At 37.1% G+C, this 17,159-nt stretch overlaps 1 protein-coding gene across 1 annotated transcript in view; it reads left to right on the top strand.

The window, feature by feature from the left end:
• The window catches only part of LOC104624651 (FRAS1-related extracellular matrix protein 2-like), a gene marked incomplete at its 5' end in the record, with an annotated part of 61,384 nt that overhangs the window by 7,599 nt on the left and 36,626 nt on the right, over positions 1-17,159 (top strand). Inside the window, one exon of the mRNA XM_010292082.1 lies at positions 15,418-15,567. Within this exon, the coding sequence (XP_010290384.1) occupies positions 15,418-15,567 (150 nt within the window). The remainder of the gene's footprint in view (positions 1-15,417; positions 15,568-17,159) is intronic.

Below are 17,159 nucleotides of genomic sequence, written 5' to 3'. Positions count from 1 at the left end.
ATAGTACAGTACTCTTTGAAAGTCTGATGCCAAGATAGACAGTTATTATCAGCACAGTGATTTCTCCCTAGTTAAGGATATAAAAGGCAGCTCTCAAAGGCAGGAAGTTGACACCCATCTAATTGCATCGTAAATACTCAGTCTGCCTAAAATTTCTCACGTGTAATCCTGTGACAGAGGTGACTTTGTTTTCTCTCTGGAGCATCTGGGTAATCATATAGCATTAATGAATACAATAGTTTGAAATAACACTCCTTCTAAAGTAACAGACCATATATTGAATGCAAGCTGAAATAGAAATATTTCAATACAGGTTTATATGTATAGGTTTTTTACAACAATTTGATTTTTTTAATAATTTTGATGAATTCATGAACTTTACAGTTTGTAGATAGCAGAGCACAGAATACTGGGAGAGTAGCTATAAAAAAAATATATGCATGAAGAAGCTGATTACCCAGCTTTGGAAGGTGTTCTGACTGCTTAAAATGTATATGGAAAGTTTGGGATGGGGAGAATGTTTCTCCAAGAGATTATTTAAAACAGAGGTGAACTGAAATTAGAGCATCTAACTTTGGTGGGAAAATCAGTGCCTGAGAGGCAATGCTTTTATATACTGTTTTTAGTATTTAAAATAAGATATTGTTATCCATAGGTTTATACAGTCATTTTAACAGTAACCTAGAGTGCTCTTGAATAAGAGGTGATGAAAGTTAATCAATAACAACATAGTATAGAACTTAATAGTTTATGAAACACCCACAAGATATTAGGGAAGTTAACAAGAAATCTCCTTTATTTTAACACTGCCATTAAAAAACATGAAAAGTAATTTGGTTTGTATACCACCGTTCAGTTTTAAGTCTAATATTTCTTGCATTCATCAGTATAACTTGCCTCAACACTACAAACTTTTAAACAGGAATTATTTCACAAGTAATAATAATATTATGGAATTTATTAAAAAAACTGGGGAAGTGTTTGGGGCATTAGAGTAGAACATTCTCATTATGTAACAACTGAAATATCTACATTTGTTGGTAAGAGTAAACAATATTTTGGATACTGAAAGGTAAGGGGGCTTTGAAGGATAAGTTTGGATCATTTTTTACAAACATTCACTTATCTTTTTGCACCCAAAATGTTGGCTGTGTCATATTTGAAATAGCGTGACCGAACTCCTTTTTCGTTTTCTGTATCAGTGAAAGTACTCCCACAAAAAATTCCAGAACGGTCAAAAACTTACTGACAATTCACTTACCAGTAAAGTTTTCTACCACATGCTTTCACTTTGCACAAAAACATAAAGCGTGGTAACAGAAAAGTCTATATGTATTTTGTTTCATCTGAGGTCTGTTGTGCTGCCTGTTCTATAAAAAACAGAGTGCAGAGTACAGACTACAGAGTAAATAAAGTCTAAGTTATACCTTACATATTTATTTATGTATTCACACACACATATAAATATATATGTGCTTATTTCAGGCTTTGTATATGCAAACGTATTTATGTAACACGTGAGCAATTTAATACCCTGACAGTCATGTTTGAAATTCCACATAAAAAAGCAGTGGATTTTAAGCAGCGTTGGTTATTATTGTTTATTGTGCACAAAATTAATTTTACTAAGTTAAAACAATATGCTCTGAGAAATAAAAAGCATTTTCTTTAGCTTTTAACAATAAAATTTAATTCAGAATATGCCTAAGAAAGAGGTGGATAAAAGCTTTAGCACATATATAACAGCCTTTGAGCTATGGTAATGTTACCATGCTAAATTATGTAGTCCACTTTAGTCTCTTTAATTCACATCTACTGATATATTTTTCTCATAGTTTGTTTAAATTCATCTTCTGCTTAACAAAGTTTCTTTAGCTGAATGTCACAGCATGTCATTAAGTTGTGATTTCTTCAAGTACTGTGACTGGATTGACTTTATGCATTGACTTCTTCAGGTCAAAAGATACAAACAGCAAAGGTCAAAGTTTAATAATACTACATGAGATCTTTCCTATGGAAGTCAAGTCAGCACTAGCAACATTACCTTATCTCCTCTGGCATTCAATGCAAGTTAATTAGGAAACATTCACCTTCAGTACCTATCATCAAAGTCTTTTCATCTTCTTTCATTTCTAGAGAAGGGCCTTAGGGTCTGACTAAAATAGCTGAGTTGCTGTACAATCATGACAATAAACAAAAGGTAAAAGAGGTGTGCTCAACTTTCTAGTGAAGCAGATTATATTAAAGAAATTCCTGGCAATTGAATACTTTAATTGGGGATTATACAGTTGTGCTGTGCTGCCAAAGCAAAATCTGAAAAAAAATCATACTATGTAGAACATGCACAGGTGTATTTATATATTGTGAAAGGTGATTTTAAAATTGGTGCTGCTGTTGGGACATTTATTAATTTGAAAGAGACTTTTCCTGATAGGTCCTGAAGTTGGAGACAGATGGAAAAGTAGAAAAGGATTAAGTTAATGAAATACACAGCAAAGTAAGTTGTGCATGGAAATCTTGGAGTCAGAGTCATATGTGCCACTACAGTTTAAGCACTAAAAAATAAAAATATGGATCTGAGTCGGAGGTGATAAGTACTAACCATGAGACACTCGAAGAAAAGCAGCCAGGGAAAAGACCTATACAAATCATCCACTTTCGAGTGGCAGTAATCCCACTTGATAGGAGCCATCTATACGTTTAGACATCTCATTCAAGCAGGTCAGGATCCTTCTATAGTTAATTAAAAGAGAGCTGTACTCCCAGGAACCATCCCATCCTAGAAGTACCTAAACTGTTGAGATCAATCACTGTGGGTACCTGATGCATCTGAATACATTGATTTCTGACAATAGATATAAACCCTACCCTTAGAAATTTAATTTGCCTTAAACCCAAAGTGGTAAGAACTACTGGGCATGAAGATATTAATTTTTTTAAAATTTTGTGTTAAAACAGCTCCTACTATGGAATGTCATTAAACAACAGAGAGATACATAGCTATTCCTGCTTCATAAAGTAATTATGATTTCTAAAGAAAAAACTAACAGAATCTAGTTAAAATCTAAAGAAATGAATTCTGAAGAGTGTTTCAATAGGTATTTAGATGTTCAAGATAAAATCCAAAACCAAACAAAAAACCTCAACCATTTTCCATACAAATGTGAACTTGTGTTAGTAAGTCTAGCCAGAATTGATGGGCTAAACTACTTGTCTTCATGCATCTCAAGGATCTGGGGGATGAACAGAAATCCCTGAAGAATTTGAGGTCAGTCGATTGACTCAGGACATACCTATCCTGCATGGAGAGCACAGAATTCAGCATAAAGCTCATTCAGAGGAGGCACTTTACATAATAGATCGATATTATGCATCCAGGAAAAGGAAGATAGGGTTGCTGTGCACTTTTCATTCCCCTTGAGGAGAGGAGTCCTGGAGTTTAGTCTGAAAACACCCAGACCCCAGTCTTCCATGCAAATGTCTTAATCCCCAGGCACTTAGCAACTAAGCAAGATCAGCCTTAGAAGCGCACTCTGTTTTTCCAAATGAAGCTGTGACTCTGAAATCATGTCATATATATATAGAAAAAATGAGACCAAACTCTTTTGTTAGTATTCATCTGGGAATGAGGAGCCTGTAATTTGGTTCCAACACTAACACGTTGCTGTGTTGTGTGCAAGAAGTCTGATACAAAATGCTTTAGTCCTTGCAACAAGGCTTGCAGTCAAAGCTCTGCGCTCTCATAGTCAAATGTTTTGATTGCTCAGCTGATGATTTGGACTCTTTTTTTACTTACTCTGTTTTGTGCTGTGGGCAAATTTTAAACTCTTCTTTTGTAATCAAATTTGGAAACCAGAAGAGAAGAGGTGTGATGAATGTACAGCTGGACGCTTGCAGCTAAGAGGAGAATGCTTACAATTATTTTGTTTGCTTCAAGTTTTTTGTCAGTGGCTGTCTTCCCATATGGTTTTAATTCCATGCTACTGTATTTAGTGTTGCCATGAGAGCACACAGCCTTACCGTCAGGCTGACAAACACTCATCTTGCCGTAGTGGAATTGTTGAAGCCTCATGCTGCTCACAGCAGGAAGTACATTAAATACATTTGTTCCACTTCATTCACATTAGATGGGCAAGCAGTCGTTCAGACTTCTTGACATTTCTACATCAAGGCTGGGAAAGCAAAGGCCTCAGACTTATGTCGGAGGTTTGCTTACCATTTTCTTTATACCTACTCAACAGAACTGATCACTCATATCATCCACCATGATAGAGGATAGCACTATCTGGGAATATTTTACAGGTGAGTAAAGCAGATGATGCCATGATCATGGTATGGTAATGCAGAAAGCCAATGTTAGAGGTCAAACAGAACAGATTAAGTCTTTAGTCTTCTGGAGATTTCTTTAAAACACTTGCTGTCACTCCCCCTACAGTTAATTAAACTTTGGAAATCCTTAGACCATCTTCTGGAAATCAGTAGCCACTAGCACTTGTCCAACTTGCTTGGGGTAGTAAAGTCCATACTGATGTTTACCATGAATAGCCTGAAAAGAGGCAGAAAGTCAGCACTGCAGTGCTACATTATAAATATATACTTTGCATTGTCTCCCAGTAAGCATAAAGTATTAACTAACTTTCAGTGTGTATACTGAGCCAAATTTCAGATGATGATAATTAAATATTCTATTAGTAACCTAGTTTGTCAGAGGGACATCCTTATCTCACAAAGCTGTCTGGAGTCTCCTTACTTCCACTGGCCTCTGAGGCAGGCAATCAAATGTGTCTTTTTCTTTTCAACAATACTTGTGTCATAACCTTAAACTGAGGGGGTGGTTGGTTGGTCTTGCTAGTTAATATCTGCTAGTCTATTTGTCCAATTTTAGTTACAACCTGACACTATTGGCAGAGCATGTCCAGTGTTATATTATGGACTGGAGTCATGATTTGGCCAAGTATCCTTCCCCATTCTCTGGAAATGACTAAAATAACAAACTAGTTGTTCTTTTTTCCTCTGTACATCCATCTTTGACTGCTTTCTTCCTTTTCTGTCTTTACAATGCCTGTGGGTGTGATGCCTCTGGCACTTCTGTGCAGCTTTTGACTTCTTTGTCCTCTCATTAGCTAAAATTTCTATGTGAGCCCTCCCCTTTCCCCAGTCTGTGGCAGGTGGCCAGATTGGCAACTAGTCAAGGGAAAAAGTGGAAGACAGCCATTTTATGACATGTTATACTCCCAGTTTTCTTTACTTATGGTTTCTTATTATCACCAGTTCAACAGAGTGAAAAATGTTCAATTTATGATGATAGCCTTAAAGATTTTGGAAAGTCCCTGTTTGTTGTCTATCACAGAAATAAATTAATGTCATATATTATAGTAAGACATTCTGTAGAGGCAACCAGGTGCATTTATGATTTGTTTTTCCAGCTATATCTGTTCCTGACAGCTTATTATATGTGTGTGTCTGCAGGTACACACTCACACGTTATATATATATGAACTACAGATGTTTGATTAATCTTATCTTTATTTATCCGCTTAATAACTAGGTATATAGTTCAACCTTATGATCTAGGTTCCTTTAACACATAAGGAGGACAGAGGATGACCTCCAGAGAGTACTTTGTCACATCTATTTCAGATGGCTCCTCTCCAGGACAGAGGACTCATCTAGTAGAGCAGCATATGTCTAAGCCTTCACTACTGCAAGTTCTTAAACGGTTAGCTTACATATGCACTATTATATTTCTGTGTGAATTATAGTAGCATTTCTAGGAGAGTGTTGAAATACAGACAACAGCTTTTGAGTTTTGTACTCAAAGCACATAAAACAGTTGATAAGCAGAAGGTATGAAATTACATGAACTGTAGAAAACTGATACTTCCTGTTAAATCTAGAGTGAGTTAAATGAAATGGTGTTCTTATGTGTACTATGTTGTTTTCCAGAGCCTAATGGATCATTGTTTTATGATAGTTCACTCATGAGTACATTAAACATTTATATCTCCTGTCCTCCTGTAGCATATTGTATTTTTTATGGCTTTGGTCTTTTTACTGCAGATCTTATATTTATTATAGACTGTTTGAAAATGTGGCAACTGCCTAGCAAACCATTCTAAATTAATCATTTGTTCTTGGTTGCTTGCGGTCGTTAGGGAATGAATATAGTGACCCAGTGAGTGCTTTGTGTGTTTAAGATTTGGATAATCAAGTTGTGTAGGACATCTTGGTACATTCAATTTTCCTAAGGTTTCTTCAGATCATCTTGTTTCCTCTGAAATTCCTTATACTGAGACTTTGCCATTTTGCTCATCAGTCTTTGAAGACCCAAAAAATAAGAAACAACACACTAACCAGTGTAACCCATTGGGCTTTAATGACATTGATTCTCCTTTTGAATGTGTAAATCCTCAAAGGATTAACTCAGTTATTATTTCACATTACTGTCTGGCAACTCTTTTCTCTTCCCGCATGAATGGGGTCAGAAGCCCAAAAGAGATGATTCAAGAACTTTTAACATACAGCAGATCGTATTTTCTGTCATTAGAGCTCTGGTTTTATGGTCTGATAAGTCTGGCTGTTACTCTATTTTCACTTCTGTTCTGTCTTCGCCGCTGAGTCCCATCCTCAACATTAGCTCCTGTAAAGGGAGCATGGAAGATCTCTTGCATATTTTTCTTCTCAGACCTCAGTGGCCTAAATGTGTTCCCAATGTATGTGGGCAGAAAAGCCTGTAAGAAATTGTTTCTGCTAGTTAAGCAAATGAAACATAGCTAGCATTGTGACTGAATAGTAAAAGTGCAAAAATCTAAAGTCAGAATTGGGACAGTGTCTTTTTTAGACTCTCTTGTGATATGGTTCTCCAATCCAGAAAAGTCTATATATGCATATAGGCAGAAGAACAGATTTAATAACTATCTACAAGAATGGACAGAATAATAATTTTCTTTTAAAAATGTGGTGCAAGCTGTGCCAGAAATGATATACAAGTACCAACAGCCACCTGGAAAACAAAGTATTTTACATTTCTTGGTTATGCTGTTCTTCTTCTCTGGATGATTTGTAGTAATGATAGTTACAATAATAGTGCCTCCCTTCTTCATTTGTTCTTCGATGAAACCAAACACATTTGCTGCTTTGATAAGATTCAGATTTGTAATTCAATTCCTTAAAATAAATTTAACAGCTTCACCTCTGTGCCTGGTAAAATCACGGAACAGATCCTTCTGGAAGATATGTAGAGAAATACGGAAGAAGGGAAGTGATTAGAGACAGCTAACATGGCTTCACCAGAGGCAAATCATACCTCACTAATCTAATGGCCTTCTATGATGGAGTGACTGCATCAGTGGACAAAGGAAGTGCTACAGATGTGATCTACCTGGAATTCTTCAAGGCCTTTGATACAGGCTGCCCCAACATTCTTACCTCAAAATTGAAGAGAGATGGGTTTGATAGATAGACCATTAGATGGTTAAGAAATTAGCTGGATGGCTGCATCCAAATAGTGACACTCAATGTTTCAAAATCCAAACAGAAACCACTAATAAGTAGTGTTCTTCAAGGGTCTGTACTGGGACCAATACTGTTCAATATTTTCATCAATGACATAGACAGTGGGATTTAATACACCCTCAGCAAGTTTTCAGATGATACCAAGCTGAGTGGTGCAGTTGACATGCCTGAGGGAGGGGATGCCATACAGAAGGACCTTTCCAGGCTTGAGAAGTGGGCCCATGTGAACCTCATGAGGTTCAACAAGGCCAAGTGCAAAGTTCCGCAACCAAGTTGGGGCAATCCCCAATATCAGTACAGACTGGGGGATGAATGGTAACGCCCCCTGCACAGAAGGACTTGGGGATACTGGTGGATGAAAAACTGGACATGAACCAGCAATCTGCTCTTTGCATCTCAGAAAGCCAATTGTATCCTGGGCTGCATCAAAAGCAGCAAGGCCAGCAGGTTAAGGGAGGTGATTCTGCCCCTCTACTCCACTCTGGTGAGACTCCACCTGGAGTCCTGCGTCCAGCTCTGGAGCCCTCAAGCACAGGAAAGACATGGACCTGTTGGAGTGGGTCCAGAGGAGGGCCACAAAAATGATCAGAGGGATGGAACACCTCTCCTGTGAGGATAGGCTGAGACAGTTGGGGTTGTTCAGCCTGGAGAAGGCTCTGTGGAGACCTTATTGCAGCTTTTCAACAGATAAAAGGGGCTTACAAGAAAGAGAGAAAGAGACTTTTTACCAGGGCCTGTAGTGACAGGAGGGAATGGTTTTAAACTGAAAGAGGGTAAATTTAGATTGGACATAAGAACCGTTCTGTGATTCTATGAAAAATCAGTATCAGAAAATTCACAATTTGGATCTGTTTTGACCTTTAGGATATTGTTATATCCTTTCTCTCAAAGTCTGATGGCTTTCATTGCATAAGGCGCTCACCCATTTCCAGCATGCATTTACTTTTATGAAAGTCCAGGATTTCTGTCTTTGCTATTGAGTCTCCACAACTTCCTCACCATCCTCCTGTCAGCTGTCATTACCAAACACAATTCTTGTTTATCATTCAAAAGCCTTACTAATACTACTTGCCAACCAGTGGAAATCTCAGCTGGGGAGAAAACATAATTGTCATCACTATGACTTTGGGCTTTAAAGTGTTAGAGATCAGGGTCATGATTTAAGTGGATGATGTTATAAGACATTATAAAGAAAACATTCATAGAATGAGCTATTGCAGTTTTGTGGTTGTGTTTCTTGATATGAGTGTAGGTGTGAGCAACATGATTTGAAAGAAAAAAACTGAAAATATTCTTCTCAGAAAACCTCTGGTTTTGCAAATTTACTTTTTAAGCTCAGACTCTTTCTACAGACTGCTTTTTCTGCAAGGCCAAGTAGTAAACTAATTACTAAATTAAAATGTGAAAAACATATTTAGAAATGGCTACATGCTACATATTTACGTAGCCTAATTTCTAAAATGCTCTTCAGCTTCTCCTACCATCTCTGTTTGTAGCAGTCCTCATTTGCTATCGCACGTATGAATCACTGACTGTGAGCTCCTTCATGCTTGGCCTCATTGTGAGGTACCTTGTGTGTGGTGTATTTAAATACTACTGCCAAGCTTTCCCATTTATCTGCCTGCTTCTGTTTCATCAGTTCGTTGAGAATTTGTTACTGATGCCATTTCCCGGGCCTCTTACATAAAAATTATCTCATTCTTTTTAAAAATAGAACATGTAGCAGGTTTCATGCTCTGTGGGAGGTCTAGCCAGTAGGAAAAAGGTATATGAAAGTCAGATGGTTGCTGCAGGCAACACCATCACGTTTGGGTGTGTCCCCAAATTCCAAAGTGTTTGTTTCTTCAGCTATTAGTCTTTATATTTTTATTTACACTGGCAAATTAGGCAGTTATTTGGATAATGGAATAGTTTGTGCAAGTGATTGGAGCTTGATGAACTTGTAGCAGGAAAAATCTTTTGGCCCTGTCCTCACACTCTGAACAAATGAAAAGCTCCTCTGACACCGGTAATAGTTCCAGTGATATCAAGGTCTGCAGGCTATATCCTGAGGGTGCATGCAAGGATCATAACAATACTACTTCTACTAATAAAAATTTTCACTTATATGTTAGTTGACATATATATGAATTTGGTATTTTGGAAAGGTGACAATGTTTCTCAGCAAATCAACGAAGGTAAATGAATTGCTTCCAAGAGAAGGTCTCTTGTAATAGTCAACCTCACACATTAGCCTTTCTCCTGAAATGCCCATTATAGCTGGGAGGCAACTTAAGACTGTTCATTGCCATCTTGTACGTAACAGTTAACTAATTGTTCAAAAAGTCATCTTCAGTTTAAAGGCACACATCTTGTACAAGTTGAGCTACAGCACGCCTTCATGCACCCAGATGTCTTTACTCTCCATGGTTTGGGCACAATCTGTAGCTCATCTAGTTATTACTGAACCATTATGAATTGCAACCTGGCATTAAGCAAAATCAGAATTAGCTGAGTTCTTCAGGCTGCAAAGTACGTTGCAGGCTGTCCTTGCAGCAGGAATGGGACTGACAAGTAGGTGACCAGAGATGGGGTATCACTGTAGCCATCTTACTGCCATCCTCAGTCTTGCAGCTAGGGCTGTAGTCTACCTCCTTTGCTGTACTACGTTGCTCACATTTGACTTTTACTTATTCTTGTAGCAGAGAGGTTAGATGTGAACTCCAGGCCTGCTAGGCAGGTGCTGCTTGTGATGGTACTGTGAGTAGAGAAACTGAAGCATGGATGAACTTTAACGTAAAGGGTGAGTTAAAATGTAAAGGTATATACTGAATTAGTATGTATCATAAATTAATTAAAAGTGAATCATATATAATGTTGTTCACAGGAGTTATTGATCTTGATTCACACTGTGTTACTGTACTGAAATTACGGGGTTAAGTTACGTAAAATTAGAGTAATTCAGTGATGAACTAGTCCAGTGAATGTATGGTATTGCCTTTGTAGATTAAAAAAAAATTTGTGTTTTTTTTTTTAAATGGAACTGGGTTTGGTAAAGGTTGTATTAATTTGAGTCTGTCCTTTTACCTGTTATAATGTTTGCAGTATCCTTTAAAAAATCATTGTAAGTTGCTAGACAGAAATGGGCTGTTGAGACAAATGGAAATGCAGACTTTATTTGCTTGAGATAATGTGTGTGGCAATTTGGCTGCAACTACTAATTTTGATTCTGAGGTGAATTTACTTTTTGATTGCAAAAGTTATGACAACAGTGCTAAGAAGATGAAAGCTGTTAAGATTACAACGTACAAATTTGAAAAGTAATCTGTTTTGACCACATCAAATAAAAAGCTATTGGCATTTACACAATAGGTACCTGCTCCAGAACTGAGCTCTGACTGTAATCTTGACCCCTGCTTCTACAGCACTCAGCAAAAATAAATGACTTGGCAAATTAAATTCATTGTGCTAAATGCAAGCTCAGTTGCTTGCATAGCTTCAAGTATGTGTAAATAGCTGTAGAATGGTGTTACCTAGTTTCACATGTTAAAGTCCTCTTTGATAATATCATAATATAAATTTTTTGTAAAGGACAGTTTTTCGGAGCTTTTCTTTTGCTCCCATTAACATGCATATATGAGAGACTACAGAAGTTGACCTTTACTGCTATTAAACAGTACATGCCCATTCCTTCTCAAATTTAATGGAACTCTTGTCCTTAACTGGTCTATCCACAACTTATCCACTTCACGTTCGGAAGGGTGGAGAGTCTTGTGTTATAGAGTCAGCAGCTCTGTCATTTAATGCTAGCTCCGATACTGAAATGCAAATAAGCATTGTGTAGGGACATACACGTTGTCTGGGTATGAGCCAGATCAAGGCCAGAGGAAATCTGTCCATGTTTGTCTGTTGTTATGTCCAAGCTAATTAGCTGTGTTAACCATCAGGTCTCATTACTTTGGACTCAGCATTGCATTAACATGTCTTGGCTGTACCAGAACAGGCTAGCAGGCTTACAATGCACTGTTTTGCACCTTCTGCATTACCACAACAGACTTCTGCTAGCTCTGGGAACTCATAATGTTCACATTGTAGCCTTGTACTGTACATGGAAAGAAGGAAGGCAAATATTTTTAGGAATAAAAAGTTTAACACCACTAGAAAAGATCAACCATGAGTTCAGTTGTAATGACTGCTTCTCCTAGTTCCAATATCTAAATATGTTAGAGTGGCAGCTCTGATATTTTCTGTTATTTCTCTCCTCTTGAGAATATATATATGTATCTCTCATTGGAAACATACATCACTGAAAATCATTTTAGTATTAAGGCTTATCCAGGTGTCAGAACAGAAGAGTCTGTTCTTTTGTGTTTGCCCTATCCTGCTTTACGTATTATTTGCGCTGGCAGCCCAAACTAATTGTGACGCCTTACACCTCCCACAACCAATCTACTCTTTTGCCCTGTTCCTCTAAAGCAGGTTGTAAGGATATAATTTTAAAAACAAAAACCTCCCTGGAAATAAACATTTTCATTCTATTGCATTGTTTTTTTGATATACCTTCAAAGACCGACCTATTTCTAACAGCATGAGAAGTGTGTTTTCCTGCTTGATGACTGACTAGTGCTGTAGTCAATATACACTCCTGACTGTATAAGTACAAAGGCACGACAAAGATTTCATTGCTGTGCCAAGAAACCTGGGACTAAAGCTCCTAACCTTTCTGCTCTGATTATTGTAACTTCATGCCAGTGAAATCTGTGGGTCTGAACAAAAAAAAACCTAAAAAAACTTCCTCTTATTTCTGTAAGAGGAACCATTAAATTTGCAGTGGTCTCTCTTCAGAGTGATTACTAGATTAAAGATCTGCTGTAAGTGAGCCTGCAGTCATTGAGCAGAGTATTTTCCAGCCGTGACCTGAGAAAGACAATGCTTTCCCTGTTAGGAGCTTGGCTTTGCTACTTCCCCTGGGGAGCTACTAACACAGCTTGCAGGAAATGAACTTACAAAACATTTGTAAGGATTTATTTCTCAGGATGGGTGACCATGCAGAATGTGTCTTTCATTGAAGATACATGCCTCCAAAAGTGTGAAAAACTCACTCTGGAATACAAGGCAAGCAAATGCAGGGTTTAGACATTTTTATGTTTGGCTGTGACTACAGGAACAAACAGTGCATGAGGATTCTTCTTCTTCTTCAGCAGTAAAGCAAGCATTAGGATAACACTACAAGAAATAAACATTTTCTTTTCATTTTCTTCCATCTAGTTTAAGGCAGATCATCTAAGTTCCCTGTGTAGTCAGTGAGTAGAAGGGAATGCTTCCAGATCTCAGATTTTTAGCACTGCAGTGAGTGAGCCATTCCTCTTCTCCTTCTGTATGCTCATTATGCTGGGAAACCTCCTGGAAAGGCTTATCTTTGTCCTTGCAAACTGAGAGCAAGCAGGCTGTGAATGTGAGTACCTCTCACTTGAGTGCTTAAAATGAGGTCCAGCCACCTCCAGTTCTAATTCCAGAACTACTGGAACATGAATATAGAAAGAATAGGATTATAAGAATGAGATTAGACTTGGGAAAGTGTGCTAAACTTTAAGAATACTTGTATTTACATGTATTAGATTTGTTAATATTTTTAACTGCTTTTCTCTAACTGTTGGCACGTTCATAACTATTTGGTCTTAGCAGGCATTCTGTATTTTTATTTAGCCTCTAGAGTCTGGATAAGTCTTTGTCCATTTTGAGAATTTTAGAAGACCATTGTATGTCTGAAATGGCACATTTCTTTGCAGATCTAATATCCAGTTTTGCAATATCCCTGTAAGTAGAACTCTCATCAAAGTTAATAGTAGTTATGCAAAATGGTCCAGAGACTGCATCCTATTCACCTATTAAAAATGTTTCAGATAAGAGCTTTGCAGTCCCAAATATAAATGCAACTGCTGACAAACCAATCCCTATAGGCAAATAATGTAAGATTGACATGTGTCTGTGCACACAAATACATACACAATTAAATACACATAATGTTGAATAAAAAATTTAAATCGGAACTGAAAGCCTTTTTATCTGTCAAAGTTAGACATTTGCCAAGTTAGTCTTTCATCCTGCAAAGGCTGATGACCTTGATAGTGCTCAAGCAGGTCTATGCATCTGCAGTAAATATATTTAGTTCCATCAATTTGGTACAACCCATGATTTTAGTTTTAGCAGATAAGTAGAGAGGCAGCTGCAATTGGTTCACTGATGTGGAATATTAAGGGGGGTTGTTTGTTTGCTTGTTTTTTAATAATTTATTTTGTCAGTTGTGAAATACTGGAAAAATCCTGAAAACAGAAGATAAAATTATTTTCTCCAAAATTTCCAATTTAACTCTTGAATGCCATTCAAAAATATTTATTAACTGCTGCCTTCTCAGATGTTTTGGCTTAGTAACAACTAAGTAACTGCTGAGTAAACTGAGAGGATTGTTGACTGTTGACAATCTGACTGAATTCAGTCATACTGTCCTTAAGTACTTCAGAAAAGCATAGGTATTTTGTCTGTCTGGTTATCTTACAAGACTCTCTAAAACCTTCAAAATACAATGTCTTCACAATATTTGTAGTCTAAAGCAGGTTCTTCAATTATAAAACACTTGTTCCATTGTAATAGAAGTCATAGGTTTTGCAACATATAGTTTTAAGAAAATTTGACTGAATCATGGAAATGATCCACTTACCATTAAAAAGGATTTATGTCTTTTACTTTGGGTAAGTTGTACCTTTTCTGTATGCCAGACGTAGCTCTGTAGAACCATAAACTTTTCCAGTCATTTCCTTTTAATGCTTTATTTTTTTCTATACTTAATGAAGGGGAGGTATTCATAGTGCCACTGATAGAGTACTGATTGATTGCTATGATCTTTTACCATTTGCTGTATGGTATTTTCAAGCATATTTGTGATATTGTAACCTCATGATTATAATAAATTCTCACTAGGCAACATAAGAAAATTGTGATGAAATACAAAGTGAACTTGTGTAGGTCTTCAAATCACAGCCCAACTGTGGGGAAGATAGGTATTATTTCTGATGTGCAATGGGAAAACTGAGGCACCGGCTGTGTGTGCTTACTCTTACATGTTTGAAACAGGAATGGAAGGGATAGAAAATAGGAGCTGATATACATCCAGGATGAAGCTGGGCTATGTTTTTAAGCCTGTTTACTTTTTGAAATTGCTGTGGGTAGAAAAACTGAAAAAGGGAGGGGAAAATTAGGATAAACAATATGTCTACTAAGTGGGATAACACTTAACCTCCTTTGCTTTTTGCTTTTCTTTCTTATAAACTGTGGAACTTAAATATTAAGATAAAAGACTATTCACATTCCAGTTTACATGAAATAAGATGGATTTTGTTTTAAATGCTAGATGCGGGGGAACTGAAATTAAGTATTTGCCCCTTTGGTTAGCTGGAAAACATTTCCAAAAGAAGCTCCCATTATATATCATGTGCCAGTCTGGTTTTAGTAACAGGAATCTGTGAGAACATTCAAGTTAAGGTTTCGTTATCTATATTCACCTTTGTCTGTTTGGACCAAAGTGAAAAATGCAAGGAATTTTCTGGCTTGTGCACAGGACTCAGCTCAAATAAGTTTAATGAGATAACACATTTGGTTTTGCACACAGATTCATACCTTCTGACACACATAGTTGAAAATGTAGGAGGCAAGAAAAAGAGCACAGTGCTGTCCCAAATTAGGCAAGCCAATACTTGAAAAGAAGCCAAAAAATATCTAGAAAAATTCTAAACGTTAAAAAAAGCTTTATTTGATTTACTGAGAAGAGTGAAGTGCTCTCCATTGTCTAAAGTGGATTTTATGCTCTCTTGTTGACTTCAACGTAAGGTAAAGAAACATTTATGAACATTATTCCTCTTTCACCAGAACCAGCATTCTACTTTGGAAATGATGAATACTATGTTGATGAGAGTGCTGGCTATATTGAGGTACGTGTCTGGAGGACTGGAACTGATCTGTCTAAAGCTGCCTCTGTTACAGTGAGGTCTCGCAAATCTGAACCAATAACTGCAGAGGGTAAGTTATTGTTTTGCTCTAGTTTTATAATACATCTCAACAACAAATGCTAGTACATTTGGTTTTGATATAGATTCAACTACATAAGAAGAAGTTTATACGTCTGTTGCTCTTAGCACATCTTTCTTCTTAGAACAAATTAAGTAGTTACAGAATTTATCTCAAAGAAACAGCAGTAGGAGCAACTGTGAAGTACAGCACTAAGAGAAATGCCTTCAAATCCTCATATAAGACACTATCCCACAAAGGCAGTTGATCACTGCCTCAACAGCATGCTCTGGGCACAGAGCTATAGTCACTGGCAACGTGCAGTGATATGCTGCTCCTCTCATTTTTACTGGAAGTGATGAGAAATGCTCATCTAGTATCCTGTTCAGCAAGAGGGTTGCTACAGCTTTGTTGTTCAGTGACGCTTTGACGTAACCTTTGTCTGCAGAATCAAGTGTTAGTATACTCTATTTTTTTTCAGAAACCACAATGTTTAAAACTAGGACATTCGTATAAAGACAGCATAAAACTTATCTTCCTTAGATGCTTATCCTGAGTGTAACTGGGCAGTGAAGAGTATCTTCTCAACTAATTTTGTGAGACAAAATTGTGTAAAGCTTTACTGTTATTTCAGGAATATCTAAACATCATATATATATATCATACATAATGTGTGATAAACGTCATGTTTCTTACGAAAAAGAACATAAGTCTGAAAAAAATCTATGATTACTTCATTTCTGAACTTGCTTTACATGATCTGATGTCTTTATCTCATTCTGAATATTTAAGTTATTGTATTTTTTGGGGGAAAAAAAATTTCCTTACAGTAAGAATCTTAATTCATTGTGCCAGAACCTCTAGGATTCAAAACTGGGAATGGCACAGCTCTTGGGCTCTCTGTCTGTTGGTCACAGCCTGAAAGCTCTGACATGGCTTGCTGCCTGTAAAGCCATGTACCTGGTTCTTGGTCTTACACAGTGCAGCAATGGATCTGCTGTGCTGAACTGCCAGTCCTGACATCCTGCCTTAGAAGCTTAGCTCTGGGGTAGGGTGGCAGGGACTCGAGGCAAGTGCCTGTTTGATGATGGCCTTTAATCTTGCCAAATTTTGTCAAACTCACAGAATTCCAAACCTTATTTCAATTTCAATGAAACTGTTCTCCCCAAAGCTTTGTTTCAACAGCTCTGCTGCTTATTCTCCCAAAAATGAATGTTAAAACTCAGTCCTTCACTAAAATCCTAGATACTTTTAATGCTTTGGTTCTGAGATGGAGTGTCATGTTTTAGTCAGTGTCTTGTTTTGTTCTTCTCATTGGTTTGTTATGGATTGGCTTGCTTTGTTTAAAACAAAATAAAAACAAAACATAAGAGCAAACCAAACCCAAGTCTGACTTTAACATTAAGGTGCCAGACCTCACCTGACATGATCTGAGCAGAATTTGATTCTTTTGGTTTCCATTCATTCTGTTTTACACAACTCCTCTGAACAGCAGTTCTTCCTTACAGTCAGCTCAGTGGCCTTTTCTCCTTCCCTTTTTACACTAGTCTCAAAACTTCCATCTTCATTAGAGAATAATATGGAATTTCTTTCCAGAAGACTTT

Source organism: Phaethon lepturus, unplaced genomic scaffold (genome assembly GCF_000687285.1).
Source record: "Phaethon lepturus isolate BGI_N335 unplaced genomic scaffold, ASM68728v1 scaffold128, whole genome shotgun sequence".
NCBI classification, from domain to species: Eukaryota; Metazoa; Chordata; class Aves; order Phaethontiformes; family Phaethontidae; genus Phaethon; species Phaethon lepturus.
Note: the sequence above shows the minus strand (reverse complement) of the source record. Positions and strands in the feature narration are given on the sequence as shown.